Below are 19,726 nucleotides of genomic sequence, written 5' to 3'. Positions count from 1 at the left end.
ACTCTAGGTTTGATTATAATTAGTTAGGGGTGCTCTTGTCCTAATGCAAACAAAGATTCGTAAATGATGCTTTTGCTTCATTGAAACAAAGATTGTAGAAAGAATGCTCTTGCCCTATTGAACATAGATTGTAAGGGTTTAATTCTCTACCTACCGTAGTGAAAAAGAATCCCTAGTAGAATATTCTCTTGAGGTCAAGAGAGGAGTAGACGTAAACTTGTAAAGTTAAACTATTATAAAATCCTTGTATGATTAATTGTAATTGTTTGCTTTCCTTTTATTTATAAATTAATTTTGAATTTGCAATTAAACCGATAAGATTAGATTAATTCACTAGTTGCAATCTATTTTCCCCCTTTTAGGTTGCATTAACAATTTTTTTCAATTTCAAATTGGAACTAAGATTTCCGCATGAAATGTGAGTTCCATATAAGAAACTTCCAAAAGATCTACTAAAGAAACCTTGTGGGCGGGTAATGCCAACTTTAGCTTCTTGTTCACACGTACCTTGCTGCACTACACAAAAAAGCCACCCACACCTAGCTTCTTCAATCAACGAGGTACCTGCAAATCCAAATATCACAATTAGAATGTTGCGGCCATTGAGATTCATACGAACAAATATCCTTATTAATCCTTTGTGGAGTTGGAGAAATAAGATCCCTAAAATGCCAAGACTAAATGTCTAGTACATTTAACTAGTGCAACATGTATGGTCACCATTGGAGTAACCTTAACATGTAATGGAAAAGATAGAGAAGAACTAATTCAACAATTTTCTATTCCAACAAATCCATTACATAGTTGAAGACATAAATGGTAAATGGCTCCATTTAGGTTTTCTCATATTTGTAACCTTATTTTGATAATCCTTTATTGTATTAAATTTTAATAATTTAGTAATAATTTAACTTTTGTAACATTTTTTAAAAACTACCATTTATTTTAGATTACTTCCAATAATATAATTAGGTGTGTAAAATATTAAACAGATAAATGTTAAATTGAAGCAATGTCAATAAAGAAATTCCTCTCAACCTTTATGTAGAGATAGTAAGACCATTTGGATTTTCATTCTTACGTATCTTTCCCTTCTCCTAGCCTATGGCCCCTAGTCGAAGAATTTGAGTACTGAAGTAAAATTCATGTTAGGTCAAATAGTTAAAATAGGACCAATAATTTTGGTAAAAAAATTTACATATGAAACTGGACAGCTGAATGCAAACAAGGCCCATCCAGGCCCATTTAAGGTGATTAATAAATAGTTACCCAAAAGGTGTTGGTTCTTCTTAGATTCTAATTCATTGGTTTTCAACAGGATAGCAGGAAGCCAGGAGCCACCAAACAGCAGCGATATTCCTAGTACCGAGACAGCGGCCAAGCTACGTCCGTCCTTCAGTTTTTCCCCCAAGTGACATTGAAACAAATTGAAGCAGAAACCAGAACAGCTCAGGCGAAGAGAGAGAAAAAGGAAAAAAAAATATTGGAAGAAAGAGAAAAAAGAAAAAAAAAAGGGCAATGCCACTTTTATCTTTAATGCCTGCTTCCAGCAATTCTCGTTCCATCCCAACAAAGGTAGTTGTAAGTATATCCTTTCCAGAACTTCTCTCTTGCATAATCTCCAAGGGGTATTGTAAGTACCGAATGAAGGTGGTATTTATTGTCTACAGAAGACATGTTGGAAGGAAGATGGAAAGGGAGTTTCAGAGAAGCAAAAACAAGAAGTTAGGTTTCTCAGGAGCTTGGCTTCACCTCTAATGGCTGCCCTAGTGGCATTATCACCTCTCTGCAACCCACCAGGTAAGGACCACAATTCTTCTATCACTTTATGTTTCTTTTTGTATGATACCTTATGACCCCATCCCTTGAATTGATCTCTGAGGATTGAGACCACAATTTTTAATCTTGCGAAAGTGATGATGTATGCAAAAGCATAGCCACTTCCCACTCGCCTGTGATGGACAATAATTTCTTATCCTGTAGCCACTTTTTTCTTCGTCTTCTTTCTTTTTCCCTCCCTAAAAGTTCTTGTGATTCTTCCCCAGATTTGAATAGTTTTGTGCTCTTGAATTTAGATTGGTGCTCACAGGGTCGATCATTTCCCGAAACTGCTGAAGGGGCTTTGGCAGTTTGGCTCCTCTCCTTGGAAGAAATCTCTTCAAGAGTATATTCTGCTGCCTATAATATAAATTAATCCAATGGTTAGTATTGCCTCACCCATTTAGCAAGTTTTGTCTGTTGGTAAATGACCGACGCCTCTTAATTGAAGAGTTCAGATTCTCCCTGGGTGGTATATATAATAATCTACATCCCCAATTTATCTAAAAATCGCCGGTTCTAAAACCAAAACCCATTTTCCATGAAAACCCTGAGGAGATCTCTGTTCAAACCTATGGAGATAACGATTGAAATCAGGATCGATATCATAGCAGCAGCAACTCCGAGCAACTGAAACAGTGGCATGGAGCTGACGTTGTGTGCTCAGTTTCTTCTCTCTCCTTTCCTTCAACCACATCCCTGTTGTCTATTGCCTCCGCCACCAGCATGGCCACCACCACCACGGCTCCACCTACACCTTTCCAACCGCTGCCCTCGACGCCAACTCCACCACCTCTGTTCTAAGTGTTTGCAGCGTTGTTTGAGCGGCAGAGCTGCAACCACACTGGAAACAATCTTAAAGAAAGATATTTTACTAGAAATTCTGGGAACGAATTGATTATATCTCAATGTGTTCTCTTTTGCACTTCTGAGAAAACAGAAGGAAGACAACAAGACACCACTTCTCAAGAAGTGGGTGTTGGAGACACTGAGGTTTTGTAGGGGTATTAGAACATTTGAAAGCTAAAGATGGTAACATCTGATTCAGAGGTTGAGACTAGAAGAAAAGATTGTTAATTTAGGGGAGGCTTCAAGGTTTATGGAATTTGTAACTCATCAGTATTGTATAGCATAAAAGAAACTATCCGATTGAAAAGCAAAGACCAGAGAGAGCGGAGGAAATTTGAAATGAAAAAGTTAAGGGAAGCAGAGAAATCAGACCATGACATCGTCGTTATCAAAGAAATATACTGGGTTTGGACAGAGATTTACTCAGGTTTTCACGGTGGATGGGTTTTATTATTATTTTCTTTTCTGGAAAAAGGATCTTATATAAATAATAATGGTCTATACAAATAATTTACATCCGATGGTACTTCCTGCCATTGGCATCATCCCTAACCAAAGGGAAGACAGCATTTGCATAAGAATTAACTTCACGCACATTATGCACAAAGAACAACAAATAAAAGAACCCCTTAGGTCCTTGATCTCCATGATCAAGTCAAGGGCCCTCAAAACTATACTGGCCCAAAATAGTCTTAGTAGTCATCATCAATTTCAAACAAACTTCAACATATTGCAGCCCCATAGAATGTGCCTTCTCCAAGCCGCATATGATTGCAAGCAACTCCATGTTAGTGATGTTACCATCCCTTGCCCCCTGCTAAGACGAACAGTGACTCACCTTGACGATTCTATGCTATCACCCTATATCCTCCCAGGTCACGACGAGCAGACCCATCACAATAAACACCTATCCAACCCACATTTAGCGGCGGCCAATTTAAATATGGCTTGCCAACAATAAAAGGTCACCATAATATTCCACCTACCAAAGAAGTCATGCTCCTCATGAGAATCTTCCGCCTTGACCGAAGGATAAAAAATCTAACCATGTGTGATTGATGATCTTGCCCACCGCCCCATCAGGCACACAAGAGATCCCTTGAACACCTGATTGTTCCTCTGCTCTCAAACCCTATTGATGGTGCCCATGAAGGAGAATCATTGCACCTCTGCCCTTAAAAGAAGAGCCCATGATATAATCAACAAGAAAACTAAGAACCTCACTCCACGAGTTAGAACGTCACGGCCAAAACCATTCAATCCTAACACCTTTGACCAAACAGAGGCAAAGTACAAACATTAGAATAATAAATGATCAATACACTCCACACCACAGTGCACAAGACACACCTCCCATCCGACTCCAACCCCCACTGCAACAACGTATCCTTCGTCAATAACCTCTGTCTGCATGCCAATCACAATATAAAAGAAGACTGGGTTGGTGATATTTAAATCAGACCACACCAACCCACGTAACCCTATCCACCAAGCTGCGAATCGCCTCCCAAGATAAACACGGTAGGCATCCAAACTGCTGTTTCCGCAACCAACTCTGGATGCACATGAGTATCCTCAATCTCCTACCACCGATCGAAAAGGCAATCCTCCATCAAGCACAAAACCCAACACCCAGAATCATCCAAAATATGTTGAACCTGATCAAAGAGACTCCTACCAAGAATTGGCTAGACCAACATACCCTCCTTTCTCAAAACTCCCCCACTTAACCAAGAATTGGTCTAGAGATGAGTGGACCGACCATCGTTCACAAGGTACTTGATCAGCCTTGCCGCCCTCTCCCTGGTGTCAAGAATATAAGACTAGATAGAGCAATTGGAAGGTCAAGGGGGAGACCAAACTAAACGCTCCTTTAACTACCTGGAATGAATAAAAGTCGTCCAACAAGTTTGATGCCCACTAGCTAGCTTCCATAGGCTCCAAATCAAAGCCATTGTATTTCACTCCTGAACTTCTAAAGACCAAGACCTCCCTCCTTAAATGGTAGATGAATAGTGGCCCGAGAGACTTTGCATTTCTTTGTTGTTGAAGAGCCATTCCATAGGAAACACGCCATCGTCATCTCCAACTTATCTAGGACACACATAGGTATAGACAAAAGGTTAAGCCAATAAGATATAATTCCCATAACAGCTGGCTTGAGAAGAACCAGCCGGCTAGCATAAGACAAGGCCTTCAAACTCCAAGACTGAATCCGAGACTCCACCTTGCCCACCAAAACATCATAATAAGAAATCTTAAGAGTCCTAGAACACAAAGGAATGGCCAAGTATTGAATTGGTAACACAGCATCCCGAATTCCAAGTGTAGCAGCGAAGACCTCTTTAAGCTCCCTGGGACAATTACCATAGAAAATAGATGACTTTACACTGTTGATGCACAACCCTAACTAAGCACCAATGTGAGTAAAAAATATCACGAAGACATGCTGCATTAGCGGAGGTTCCCTTGCCAAAGACCAACAGATCATTGGCAAAGCCCACTGTGATAAACACATCTCCTCACATGAAGATGATACTCAAAACCCCCTGTTCTATGCAGCATGCTGGAGAGTGTCAGAAAACACCTGTAGTACAAGATTGAAAAGGAGGGGGACATCGACCACCCCTGCTGTAATCCCTTGTTGGCGGTGAACATAAGGGACAGGACGTCAATAGTACAATAACTATTCAATTGATAAACTTGGGAGGAAAATTTAACTTATTTAACATCGTGAATAAGAAACTCCATTGCAAAAAGTCATTTCGAAGATCCAACTTCTCCTCAAACCTTGGCAGCCCGACAAATAGTTGTACCTATACATAAGCTTCTAACATAAAAGAACATTATCACTGATCTAATGCCTCTAAATAAATGCCATCTGATTTAAGTCAACCAACTTGTCAATGACACCATTAATCCTGTTCACAATGATCCTGGCAATGAACCGGTACAGGAGAGAATTAGTTGCAATAGGTCTGTAATCGCTAAAAGTATTCTGAAAGTCACCTGTTAGAAAATAAACTTTAATGAACCAAAACGATGCATTAACAAGAAGAACTAAGAAGCAGAAAAGAGAAGAAGAAAGAATAAGAATTGATAGGAATCACACGAGCTTGTGATTCTAGCTCAGAACTCCTAGAATCTCAACCTCTTATTTATAGATATCAATAGTCTAGATTATAACTTGAGAAAAAACCATCTTGCCTTCTATAAAAGGAAATAAAAAGTACAACTTATGGACAAAATTTTTTAATCTTTTAATTCCTAAAGTCTGTCCAAAATAGAAAGTATTAAAAAAGAAAAGTTCTGAAATTAGTAACTAACAGGAATAGGAACTATGCTTTATAGTAACTCCCATAACTTGTGTAACAAGATTCCTACATTAGAAATAGAAAGGAGAGAACATACCTAAAAAGGAAACAAGCATCATTGGCATAGCACTGTTCACGTGAATAGTAAAATAGCCCGTTGTTCTTGGGTACACTTCAACACTCCTCAAGCTGGAGTGTACACAAAGAAAGCTACAGTTGCACAATAAGAATAAACTTGAAAGGTAGTATCAATCTTGAATGATGTAGCAATAGTAGACGTCGATAAACACTGAGAGAATTTCACTTAGGAGAATAATCAACACCAACAAAAAAAACTTCAACTCTTCATGTCAAACAACCACTAATAATGAGAATAATCTGCAATCCATAAATATAGTAGCTTCAAAGGCACTATCCAAATAATGCTAGTAGTAGGGAGGAAAATCAACACTAATTCTTCAAAGTGCAGCTCCAATGTTCATATAAGCACTATGCAAGAAGGCAAGTAGTTGGTAAAGTATGGGTAGGTAAAAGACAATATTGGTTACTATGAATATTGATTACTGTGGACCAAGTAGGTAGGTAAAAGACAATATTGGTTATTGTGGACCATATGGGTAGGTAAAAGACAATATTGGTTACTGCGGACCAAGTAAATAGGTAAAAAACAATATAGGTTATGCCGGACCAGACAGGTAAAATGTAGTATAGGTTACTATGGACCACAATTAGGGAGGTAAAAGTAGTATAGGTCACTACAAACCAAGTAGATAGGTAATGGTAGGTATATAAAGGTATTGTTGTAGAATCCCATCTTAAGAGGACAAAGATCTTCATACATAATATCCTCAGCACACCTTGAGTAGATATAGAATAAGGTACCATTCTCCCCCTCACGTGGACAATTAATGACAACCAATTAAGATAATGGCAACATTGTAATCAACCAGATTTTTCAAGAGGCTATTTGTAAATAAAGAAGTGATGGACATGAAATGAACTAGATTTATAAATGGAGGACAGAATTGGAAGGAAAAATTCTTAATGGCAAGATTCTAATATAGTATGAGGGAGATGGGTAACCATTAAAGGAAGGTATTGGCACACACACAAAAAAAAAAAAATGAATATGAAGGATGTAACAGGCAGTCAAATCATGAAAATAGGGATATAGAGGGTGGAATTAAAGATAGGACTAGGGTAATAATGTCAATCAGGAAGAAAACTTTTAAAATAGGTTAATTAAATAGAAACCTAAGTAAAACAGCTGCCCCAAGGATTCATAGGAAACGTTATATAGCATTGTAGCTTATAAACTAGTAGTTGAGATGTAAACACAGCCAGATAGGTAAATCACAGCCCTTATCATATAAAAATGAAAAAACTACCCAGGGATTCAATACTAAGTAGATCGCACCTTAGAGAAGACCCAGAAAAAAGGTTTTGTAGGAACCATCACATAAAGGATTGTAGTCTAAAACATACAGCCAGTCTTCATTTTAGAGAAGAGCCAAAAAAATTCCCTAGAAATCTATCACATGAAATGAGTCTAATCTGAAACAACACCAAACTTCGCCTGGATTCCCTGGGTTGTTAGTAGCATGTATAGGTATTATTTGAGTCATTTATAAGTCATCAAAGAAGCAAACCATATAACTTAGTAGCCATCCCAAATAAATCTTCAGAAATCAGCAAAAGATCCCACGATCTGTAGTATAAACTCATGAACCAGCAGCCCAGACTTGAAGAAGAAACACAAAATAAATTCTGCAAAGTGCAGAACCGAATAGGGTAGAACAAAAATTGCAGTATGTAAAAACAAAAGGCCAAAGAAGGGGATTAAAAAAAAAAAAAAATTAGAATATGATCCTAGTTTTGGGATCTTCCAAAGGGGTAATAGGTGGGGAAGATCAGCTTACATTAATATTTGATCTAACAGTATATTAATTGCAGCAGTGGGTGGCTGTGCACTAAGGAAAACTGAAAGAGAATTTCATAAGAGAATACTGAGAACAACACTGTTTTGATTAAATAAGCTCTAATTCCATATTAGAAAATAAACTTTAATGGGGCCAAAATAGTGCAACAAGCCAACAACAAGAACAATTGAGAAGAAGAAAAGAGAAGAAGAAAAGAGAAGAAGAAATAGGAATCACACAAGCGTGCGATTCTAGCTTAGAACTCCTAAAATTGCAACCTCTTATTTATAGATATCAGTAGTCTAGATTACAACTTGAGAAGCAAGCCATCTTGCCCTCTATGAAAGGAAATAAAGAGTACAACTTATGGACAGAATTTTCTAATTCCTAAAATTTGTCCAAAAATAGAAAGTACTGAAAAAGAAAAGTTCTGAAATTAGTAACTAACAGGAAATATAAACTTTGCTTTATAGAAACTCCCAAAACTTGAGTAGCAAGATTCCACATTAGAAATAGAAAGTAGAGTAGCATAACTAAAAAGGAAACAAGCAACATTGGCATAATACTCTTCACGTTATTGTACACATGAATATTAAAACAACCCATTATTCTTGTGTATACTTCAACATCACCCGTTGGCACTAGATGGAGACTGGAAAGCTTCACCTGCTTCGCATCTGAGGTTATCAAAGAAGTTCATAATGGACCTACATACATCCCTGCCCACAATCTCTCATAAATGTTTATAAAACACAACTCCAAATCATCCGTTACAGGGGAACTATCATCATAAACTGCAAAAACCACCCGTCAAATCTCCTCAACAACAACAAGCCGAGTCAATCATTCATCCTCAATACAATCCAAACAGCGATCCAACGGAAGATCGAAATCAGCAAAAACCACCTAGGGGGTCCCTGTAAAAGCCTCTCAAAGTACTTAGTAGCCTCAATCTGAATCAAATTAAAGTCAGTGATGATCAGTGATGAGACTCCTGTCCAAAGCTTGAATTGAAGTAATAAAGTTTTGACTCCGTGGTTAGGGGAACATCCGAGCAATTGCCTTTGTGGATCCAAACGCGCTCACAAGGTGCACAATAAGAACAAGAGTAGGCCAAAAAGCCGCGTCAGCGCTCAAGCCCTGGAAGCGAAAGGAGTTTAGATTATCTAAAAGTCAAAGAGCTTTAATGGTCCTGTGAAAAAACTCTGTGTTCCCATCATCAAGCTTCAACCACTGCACTTGCAACTTCTGATGAAGCTTTGATTCCTTAGCATGCGTTAGAAACTAGAGATCCACCACCGCTCCTCTTTGGTCACAACGTCAAGTAACAAGAGAGGAGGCTATAAACAAGAGCCTAGATCTCCTCAACAGTAACAGGGGAACTATCATCATCAATTGTGAAAACCTCCCCCTGAATCTCCTATATAGTAACAGGCCAAGTCAACTATTCGTCCTCATGATGATCCAACAGAAGATCAAAATCAGCACAAACCACCTGGAGAGTTTCTGCAAAAGCCCTCTTAAAGTACTTTCCAGCCTCAACCTGAATCATACTAGGGTCGGTGATGAGACTCCCATCCAAAGCTTGAATAGACACAGTAGAGTTCTGACTCCGCTGAGCTTTGATGGTCTTGTGAAAAAACTCCGTGTTCCTGTCAGTGAGCTTCAACCACCACACCTGCGACTTCTGATGAAGCTTTATTCCAGCATGCATAAAAAATTGGAGAGCCACCACCGTGCTTCTCTTTCTGACATTGAAGCACCATTTGCAAGAGAGGAGGCTATCAACAAGAGCCCTAGCCTCCTCAATCCTCTCATCCAAATATGGTAAGCAACCGTACTCTGTGTCTTAACCCCTCCTTCACATCTTTCAGCTCTGAACAAAAGCAAACATAGGCCTCCTCACCATTGGCCTCGACAAGACCTTCAATAGGGGTAGGAAGCTAGGATGCTCGACCTAGTGATTCGTGGAAATAAAACTGTCTCCCACGAATCGTAGGCCTCTCTCTCAAACTAGCCACCATAGGGCCGTGATTAGAGATACTCCGAGTAAGAAACTGAGCTGATGAGATAGGGAAAAGGTCTCTCCATCAAGAATTGATCAGCTCCCTGTCAAGCTTAAGAATCAATCCGGTTAACACTAGTGCCCATATTGCTCCAAGTAATCGACACCGTAGACCACGAGAGGTCATCAAGCTCACAAGCCTGCATACAATCATTAAGGGGAGTTGTGTGGCGAGGCCTCAAATAATGACCTATATGTGTTGAAGTCCCTCAAAACTCCCCAAGCAACAGACCATCACCAATTTGACAAATATCACTCCAAAGGTCAACCCTGCCATTCACAAATATTTCCATATGCGAAGGTCAGAAACATCACCTGCTGGGTTTCCTGAACCTCCACCCGAGTATAAACCAGCTGCCTCGATGTGGAGATTACAACCACATCCACCTTATTTATGTTCCTGAGCACCCACACCTGACCTATAGGAGAGTTCGAATAATTAGTGGCACGTACACTATGACCTACAACTGAACTATCTATACGCTATCTCAAAATTAGGAGGACAAACCCACGTTTTCAGAATCTCAAAAATAGCTGGCTTCTTAGGCTACCTTGTTGTGGTTTGGGAAGCCTTTTTTATTAGGCTAAGTGAAATTCCAGACCAACAAGCTCGACGGGAGCTACCTAGTCAGTCCTTCTGCCCGCTCAGCGATTCCTTTCTCTGCTAATCACCCCTTCCCTACCAGCCTGCTGGATTGATCTTGTAAGATCAGCGAATTCATGGGGGCTTAATCTGGTCATTAGTTATCAGAACGAATCATTTGCTTTATTGAACAAAGCTTTATTAGGGGGTCTTGGTTGGCCCCCTATTTTCAAGCATTACAGCTGGCTTGAAATCACAATCATGCAAGACAAGGATTTTACATGGTTCTCCTGAAGGCTATGTCCATGGCCGGGTGATGAGATGGTTAGACTACGAAGAACAAGTTGGATTAGCCTTAGATTCATTTCATCCTCTCAAGAGGAATAGAGATCTATGTTATAGAAAAGAAAACCCTAAACTCTAGAAAAGACCAAAATGCCCTTGAATCAGTCGTCGAATTACAGCCCACAATGTGTCTTTTGAAGATCTTGACAAGTTCTTTCAAAATTCATCTCTGTTAACTAGAGTACACTGCCATGTATCACTTAGCAACGACCAGCTGTATCCTAGCTTCTCTTACTGTTGATGTGCTACTCTCGTACAAGGAAAACATTACAATCTCCATAGTCATTGGTGTATGCTTTATTTCTGCCTCAGTTGCTTTTTAGACCTGAAATGCACCCCTGCTCAAACCTCCCTGCCCCCACCCCTCCCTTAAAAAGAAAAATTGAAAATCTTCGTTTAAAAGAAATTGTGCTTCACAGATAGCTCTCCTACCATAGTTAAGATCCAACTAAAATTAAGCACTAAAGACTGCATTGAAGGTATGTCAATGGTTTCTAGGTATTGAAATTTCACTCTCAATTGCATAATCCTTGTGCAACTTTCCTTACTCTTCTCTTTGTTAACTGTCAGTTCTAAGTCCTCTCTTGTGTAGTATCGTTTGGACAGCTTATTGATGTTCAAAGAGGAGCCACATTATTTCGTCAAGCCTGCATCGGATGTCATGATGGAGGTGGAAACATAGTGCAGCCTGTATCGCTTTTACCATTAAGAACTTCATAGATCGTTTCTATTGTCTCTTTTCCTATCTTTGATCTATAATCTTTGTTTCACAGGGTGCAACACTCTTTTTAGAAGATCTACTAAGGTAATAACACCTATATCAAGCTCCATCCATTTTAACTGATGTCAGATCTTCCAGTAACTGTACCCAGCTCGTGTATATGCTGTAGAAATGGAGTTGACACAGGGGAGAAGATATATCAGATCACATATTATGGAAATAAAAGAATGCCAGTGAGTGTTCTCAACAATTACCAATGCCAGTTAATTAGTCTCAGGTAACCAGATTTTGGGTTCTTTGCAGGGTTTTGGGGAAAATTGCAAACCCAGGGGTCAGTGTACATTTGGGCCTCGGCTGCAGGATGAAGAAATCAAGCTTCTCGCAGAGTTTGTGAAGCTACAAGCTGATCAAGGGTGGCCAAAAATTGAAACTTATGGAAATTGATGTCATCAAGCTTTGCTTTGCTCAGAGCTCATTTTGTGAGGTGGGGCATTAAGAAAAGCCAACCCTGGTAGCCAACCAATCTCCATTCTTGTACTTCTTTCTACATGGCCATCCAGAGACTTCAAGCGACGCTCACCTTTCAAAGATGATCTGCAATGCTCCTTGAAGATTCTGGCCTCAAGCCACATTCTCTTCAATAGGGATTCAAGATCCTGTAACAGCATTTCATCAATCCATAGAAGATATGATGATTCAGTGCCTTGTCTTTTCTTCATCCTTGTCTTTTCTTCATCTTTTTAGTTTTTCAATCACTCTTATATTTGTTATAAGGTAGACAGTTCTTGTTTTACAACGAAATGGATGGTCTATTTCCTTGTGAAATGGACAGGATAATGGTCCCATGTTCATGTGATGTCCTCTTTGTGACTCAGTTATAAAATTTAAGTGGGCTTGAAAGGTGGCGTAGTCCATGGGCTGGGTATGTCTAATGCTTGGTCTTAGGCAAGCCTAACAAAGGGAGAGCCCTGTTTCATTACTTTGGTCATGGGCAGCCCCACATGATACACCAACAAGGCAACAATAGAAGTGGGGCGAAGGATAGGCCTGGGTTAGCAAACCTCTTGGCCCTGCTAGTGTTGGATTTGGTTTGGATTAAGCTCTAGCATTGAATCCGGCTTGACCCAACCTAGTTTGGTACTATATAAAAGATAAACAACATAGGAAAAAAAGAAGGCTACCTGGTCATGTGGGTTGCATTAATTTATTCCACATAGCCAACCTCTCTCATTAGATTGATATGATGCCCTAATGAACATTGATGCATTTTAGTTTTTCATTTCTTTGACAACTCTATGATTTAATTAACTATTAATTATTTTTAGGACGATGATGTAGATAAGAGGAATAGGGTCATTCAGGATCAACCCTGATCTAGTCCAATGAGGGTCAATTAGGGTTAGCATGGGTTAAAGAAAACCCTGAGAGGGTTGTCTTGGGTTTAGGATATCTTGACCCCATCAGGGTTAGGTGGGTTTGGATTTGATTTAGGCTAGGGGTGTCAATTTATAGTCCGAACCGTTAAAATCGAACTGCACCGGACCGTTATAGCCCAAATCGGCCCGAACCGAACCTTAATGGGCCGTAATTGGGCTGAGGGTTGTGGAGCCCGCATCAACCCGAAACCGAACCACAACCCGTTATAACCCGTTTTGTAATTTTACATTAAATAGTATTTGAATCATTATATTACCATTAAGTAGTTGGTATAGACAGTTAAAAAAATTAAGCATGAATTCAATAGTCATTTTACTACTTAATGTCTAGGTTCTTGATTTCTATTGATTGTTGTGCGAAAAAGTTAAATCTCGATGTTGCCTTGATCTATTTGGCATTTCTTTTTGTGCTCTTATGGGATTTGTCATAAATGCTTGATCCAACCTACAGGTGGATGTACTTCTAGCACAGAGTAGTAACTTCTCATGTAGAGGCGGTAAGACCAAGGAGGTCTTGAGTTTGAACCTCCATCTCTCTACATCTTCTTCTCTCCCTCTTTCTATCCCCTGGGTATATGAGCTTCCAATCCTTGGCTTTATGTTTACTAATTAATTAATTTTTTGGACATTCTTTTCTAATGATTAAGATTTCAGGTATCTTGGGCCTAGTGTCTCTTCTTAATGTAGAAAGCTCATCTCCCTCTATTGAAGCAGACACGGTTACTCATGACATTAATGCCCTATCTTCTGAATTTATTGATTGAAAATTTGTCTATCTACTTAGTCTTATGCCAAAACACTTCATAGACTTTTGAACTAGTATGAACCGTTTGAACCAGAGACAACAAGTTCTGGCTTAGTCAAGTGAATAGCTTGGCACTTCCCAGAATTCACTTTTCGGATCACCCTTTGTCAGTTCTCGGAGCTATGCTCATCATTTTCCAACTGACGTAATTCACATTTGTAAGAACGCCTGGTGGACTTCTCGGCTATCACTTCTCAGTAGGGGTGTCAATTTTCAACCCAAACCGTTAAAACCGGACCGAACCGGCCTGTTATAGCCCGAACCGGCCCGAACCGATCCTTAATGGGTCGTAATTGGGCTGAGGGTCCTCAGCCCGAACGGTTTCGGGCTGGCCCGGCCCAGCCCGTGTGCGGCCCGTTAGCCCGTTAGTCTATTACATAAATAAAATTAAAATATTAAATGTAATTAATATTTTTTTGGTATTGTTCAAATATAATTAATGATCCATGAACTCGGTGTTTGAGACGATGAGACTCGAGTTTGAGTAGTTGAGAGTTGAGTGTTAACACGTTTAACTGTTTAAGTTTTAAGTTTTAACTTTTTAAATTTCAAATTTCATTTAGTTTTATTATTTTAAAATTTAAAAGTCTTAATTGATAACTCTTAACTTTTAAGTCTTAATCTTAATCGTTAACGCTGTTTCACGTTTACACATGATAGAAAAATCTAAATTCTTTATTTTTTTAGGGTGGAGGGTGGTTTGGATCAAGCTAATGCCATCACTTTCGTTGTATCTACTTGGAGTCTTCATCTTCTATCTTTTGTAGTTTTGTGTGTGAGAAACTAGGATTTGAAATTGAGGAAAAAATAAAAATAAATTTCAATATTGATTTTTTATTTAGTTCAAACCATTAGCCAAACCGAATCCAAACCATTAGGCCAAACCGTTAGTCAACCCGAACCCAAACCGCACCAAACCGAAACCGCACCGAAACCGTTATCTTTTAAATGGGCTGGTTTGGGCTGGGGGTTTTTCAGCCCGAAACAGCTAGGCCCGGCCCGAAACCGCTCCAAACCGCACCGTTGACACCCCTACTTCTCAGTGAGAGCTCGATTGGATGCGAGACGGTCTTTGTAAAGTCGCATGCGGGTCAGCATTTAATGCACCGTACCTATACATTAATGAGTTGCTCTTATCAGGAAATACGCCAATATGTCTAAATCTCTGGGTATATTGATATGTCTCCTTCTTCTAGCTATTTTGTTGAGAGGATAGAAGGAGACATATCACATCTAAAGTATACATTTGGTAGAGTTCTCTGTAGACCTCGTGAAGAGTGTACAAAACCTTGGTTGTGGTCTTGATCTCTTTTCTAAAATCGAATTTGGCGATTGAACGACTAAGCATTATCTCCTCCATGGTGTTTCATTCATCTATAAGAACGAGCATGTGAGCCTTCATCTAGTAAGCCAAGTTAACTTAGCATTAACTTCTGCCACCACCCAAGAGAACTACATCTTTCGGGCATTTATTCCTCCTCAGGAGGAATTGTGTTATCCAAAATCTAACTTCACCGTTGGAGGCGGCTTCTCGTCCACAGAGGTGGCTGGCTCTCACCAGTTTTCTTTGACAATATATCTTTGGTTTGAAGCATTCTTTGGTTGAACTAGAGCAGGATTCTGGAGCAACATTTGACGCCATCTGTGAGAAAGAAATCTCTTCATTCTTTCCCGTGCTCAAAAGCTGTGTAATAGTGGTAAGGGAAAATTCAGACAATAACGATTCAAAGTCTTAAGGACATGGACATGGTGGTGGGAGGAAAAGACCAAATGCTCGAAAGGATGGTACACCCAAAGAGGCTCCTCCCTTACCGCCACCCAAAGAGTAGGTTCCAGAGTAACCAACAACTTTGCACATAGATCTTCCTTTGCAGGAAACAACTCCCGTATTTGACTTCGTTCAGGCTTAGGCCCTTGAACGAAAGATTATGAGCTCCTTCCAGACTATAGTAACCCAATGGAGTCAACTTGTCCCCCCTTAGGGGTCCTACTGTTGCTCTTCAGAGACAGTGGCACCCTCCCCTATCAATTAGCAAGACGGGGCCTAGGGAATTGGAGTGGCTTTGCACCCCACCAATTTTGCTAGAGCCCAAGAAATAGAAGAGTGAAGGAGGGAAGGAGACCATCGCTCAATATTTGATAGACTAGGAGCGCCATGTGTCAGACATTCATCCCCGGAGTTGTAGTGAGAGGTCACCAGCCTCAGAAAACAAGAAAACCCAGAGGGAGCGCAACGCAAAGTTGAATGCTTTAATGAACATTAACATAGATCCTCAAAGACATCTCGTTGTAAGGGACAAAAATCTCCATTAGATCAAAGCTATAAACGAAGGTTTGTGCCAGCTAGATCAGAAGGTTCCTGACGAGATGTAGCAGGTGCTTACGCATGATCCATTTATCCTTGAAATCATGATGGCTTCTTTGCCTTTGGGTTTTCGAACCCCTTCTTTCACATTGTATAATGGAACAACAGATCTTGTGGCGCACATTAGTCATTTTAACTCTATTATGACTATGTATGGTGGTGGAGATGCCATCAAGTGTAGATGCTTCTTGGCCTCACTGATAGGCCCAAAAACCATATGGTTCTCTCGTCTGCTCGAACATTCCATCCACAACTTCAATAAAATGGGCTACGCTTTTGTAGCTCAGTTTAAAAGTGGGATAAAATGGAAAAGACATATGATGACTCTTTGCGTTGAGGCAAGGCTACTCTAGGTCTATCCGAGACTTCATAGTGGGTTTAATGATATATCTATCCTGATAAATGATCTAAATGACAAAGTAGCCTTCATCACCTTCAAAAAAGCAGTAACTAGCAAAGGTTTGGTAGCCTCCATTGTACAGAAAAAGCCCAAAACTTTGGCAGAGTTGCTGAACCTAAGTTATGAGATGGCCACAGTGGAGGAAGTCTTAGAGGCCAACTGAAGCAGATGAAAAAATGAAGGAAAATCTTGCAGACAAAGTGACCGAGAACAACGTTCTAGAAATAGACCTGAAAAGAGAAAACAAAAAATAAATAGGAGTGGAGAAGCCGGCGAATCAACGATGAAGACAAGGAAGCCTTCAATGAACAAGTCACGATCTACCATTTTGATGTAGATCTAAGACACTGGATTACTTAAAAAGCCAAGAAAATTACATGCCAAGCCAGAGAATAGAGCTGATGTAAAACCCAGCCCTAACCTTGACCCGGAAACCTTGTTATTTGTAGGTCCAGTGACCCGAAGTAAAGTAAGAAGTCAGCTTTGGGCCATCCCAGTGGAGGACTTGGTGTTTGGCTTTGAATCCATGAGAGTTGATGATGAAGTTCTATTTATGGAAACTGAATCTTGATGAAGATCGGATTAGTTGATGGACTTGGAGTGCTCTCTATCTTGGTTTGAAGGCATTTCTACCTATTAGGTAAGTCACTTGATATGTGTACAAAACCCCTTTAGGATTGGATTTGATCGGGCCTTCAATTCCCCTGTTTTGGAAATTTGTCGCATTGGTCGATTGATTGGTCGATTGGACCGATCGACCAATCCACTCGACCAATGGGTGCTGTCTTTGGCAATTAGGTCTTGCTTGCTCTATTTAAGTCCAATCTCGAGTCTACTTCGTATTTGCTGCCTCCAAACTCTTTGGAACGAACCAAAGACCTCTGCAAGTCATCTCCCTTGCATCCTTGGTGATTTTCTTGACGGATCTTCGTCAAAACTCTTCCTTTTGCATCAAAGGTATGTCTACACTCTCTTCTTCTCCTCCATCTCTGTTTTTCTTTCCTTTTTGAGTTGAGACAGTAGAGGAGATGCTGCATTCTCTGTTGCAAACATCTCTGGACTTGTCTCTCATGATCATCCTAAGGATTAATGGCTAAAACAATGATCTTAACCATGATCATTGCAAGCTTTTGAAGGAATCATGATCAAACCATGATCTAGTCTTTGTTTAACTTCTGATTTGAATTCTGATCTCCTTGGATCTTCTATATTGATCATGTTAGTAGTCAATTGCTGTGTTTTCTTTTCATGATCCATGATCTATCAATCTCTAGTTGTTTCTCTTCTACCATACCATGTTTTCTTCATGAATCATGATAGTTACATATATGGTAGGTTTTGTTTCCTTATTTAGATTTATGCTCTTAGGTCTATTTTCTTGAAGATCTAAGTATGCTTTTCATGATACCTTTACCTGAATCAATGATCCATTCTCCTATTGTTCTTGTCTTTGATTTCTATCTTGAATTCTTCAAGATCCATGGTTGATCTAATTATGGTAACTTTTTGTTTCCTAATTTGGATCTTGATGGCTTGATTCGATTAGTGTTTTGAGGTCCCCTATATGTTAGGATATTACTGATGTAGTTTACCCCTTGATTAGTACCCTTTTGAATCACCAAATTCGGATTTTATATCTTAAAACTCTGTTTTTTTTAGGCTACTGTCTGCATTGGTCGACTGGACCAATCGACCAATCCACTCGACCAATGAGTACAGCAACTCCAGAATTGGTCTGTGTTGGATGTTTTGGTATCTTTTCTGTTAGGGATCTTTCCTAATATGTTGTATACACTTGTTTAGGACCTTCTTCTCAAGTTTGCCAAGATCTTACTTGATTTCTTAGGATTCCTTTGCAAGTTATAAAAGGTAAGGATGGTTATTTCCTTAATTACATAGATAGCATGAATCTAGTTTCTATATTTGAATATCATTGATTTGTTTCCTTAATCAGATTCTTACAATGATATACTACTGTTGCATAACCTTGATTACAGTAGCATTACTTGTTTATGATTAATTGATTCATGTATGATTTACTTACCAATTATATACAAGTTGATTGTAATTATTGATTTCTTTCCATATATGAAGTTACCATATATGTGATGATATGAATTGATGCATGTGTATGCTTAAGTATGGTTTGGAAAGGAGAGGTGTCCTTTTGACACTTCTGTCCTTGGACAACTACGGGAATATTATGGGATGTTTCCGGAGATGCCCTCTGGACACCTTCCTAAACTGTTGGATGACATATCTAGGACTGTCTAGTAGTGTTTGGCTAGGATGTCCCGTTATGTCAGACCCTAATCGGAGGGGTATTGAGACCGAACAACCCGTGGTAGCAATGGGGATTCATGGGCGCTCAAGGCCGGTAACCAACCCGTGAGAGGACAGGAATCACATTATGGGGGCCATTTATTGATAGGGTTGCATATGGTTAGACTTGGGCTCACGGGCGCTCAAGACCGGTAACCAACCCATGAGAGGACGTGAGAGCTTCCCGTTTACCATATGTGGATGATCAATAGGGTTGATGAGTCCGTAGTCAGGGACTATGAGGACTCTAGTGTGAAGGATACCGGAAAGGATCGTCAGGGACGAGGAATGGACGTATCTGGATCTGACTTGATGTAACTGAGTAGAAGACTTGCATTTGGCTAGGCTTTAACCCTGACATGCGCCGGTACTTAGACCAATGGTGATGTGAGAGAGTGGTGACCTATACCCTCAGCCATGGAATGTCCCGAGGGATGCCGGACCCATTACCAACTGATGATGAGTGATTGAGACCTTCCTAAAGAAGTACGGTGCTATGACTTAAAGCATGTCTGCCAATAGAGACCAGCATATGTAGAGTTAGATTCATTCATTCATTACTTGTCTCATACCATATTGCATTTATGTTTGTTCTGAAATCCTACCATTTATGTTATTATGGATTTAATCGCTTTTACCGAGTTTCTTTGAAACTCATTCCTTTATTGTACAATGTTTGTTAGACTATTCTGCAGTGCTTGAATATTATGACGGCCCCTATGAAGAAGCGCAAGGAGAAGAGGCATATCTCCAGGAAGGTGATTGCGGTTACAACAATTACACT

The 19,726-nt window shown here is 39.7% G+C and overlaps 1 protein-coding gene across 2 annotated transcripts; it reads left to right on the top strand.

The window, feature by feature from the left end:
- Positions 1 to 1,300: 1,300 nt before the first annotated feature.
- CYTC6A (Cytochrome c) lies at positions 1,301 to 12,963 on the top strand. 2 transcript variants are annotated; one of them, XM_089158303.1, is made up of 6 exons: positions 1,301 to 1,575; positions 1,671 to 1,800; positions 11,486 to 11,583; positions 11,667 to 11,698; positions 11,784 to 11,847; positions 11,918 to 12,963. In XM_089158303.1, exons 1-6 carry the CDS (start codon positions 1,519 to 1,521, stop codon positions 12,056 to 12,058), a joined length of 522 nt encoding a protein of 173 aa, XP_089014429.1. In that variant the 5' UTR covers positions 1,301 to 1,518; the 3' UTR covers positions 12,059 to 12,963. The 2 variants fall into 2 exon arrangements, with proteins under 2 accessions (XP_089014429.1, XP_089014427.1); XM_089158301.1 differs by having other exon boundaries at positions 1,301 to 1,581.
- Positions 12,964 to 19,726: the final 6,763 nt, after the last annotated feature.

Source organism: Hakea prostrata, chromosome 6, assembly GCF_041222555.1.
Source record: "Hakea prostrata isolate BN-2017 chromosome 6, UWA_Hpros_2, whole genome shotgun sequence".
Lineage (NCBI taxonomy): Eukaryota > Viridiplantae > Streptophyta > Magnoliopsida > Proteales > Proteaceae > Hakea > Hakea prostrata.
Note: the sequence above shows the minus strand (reverse complement) of the source record. Positions and strands in the feature narration are given on the sequence as shown.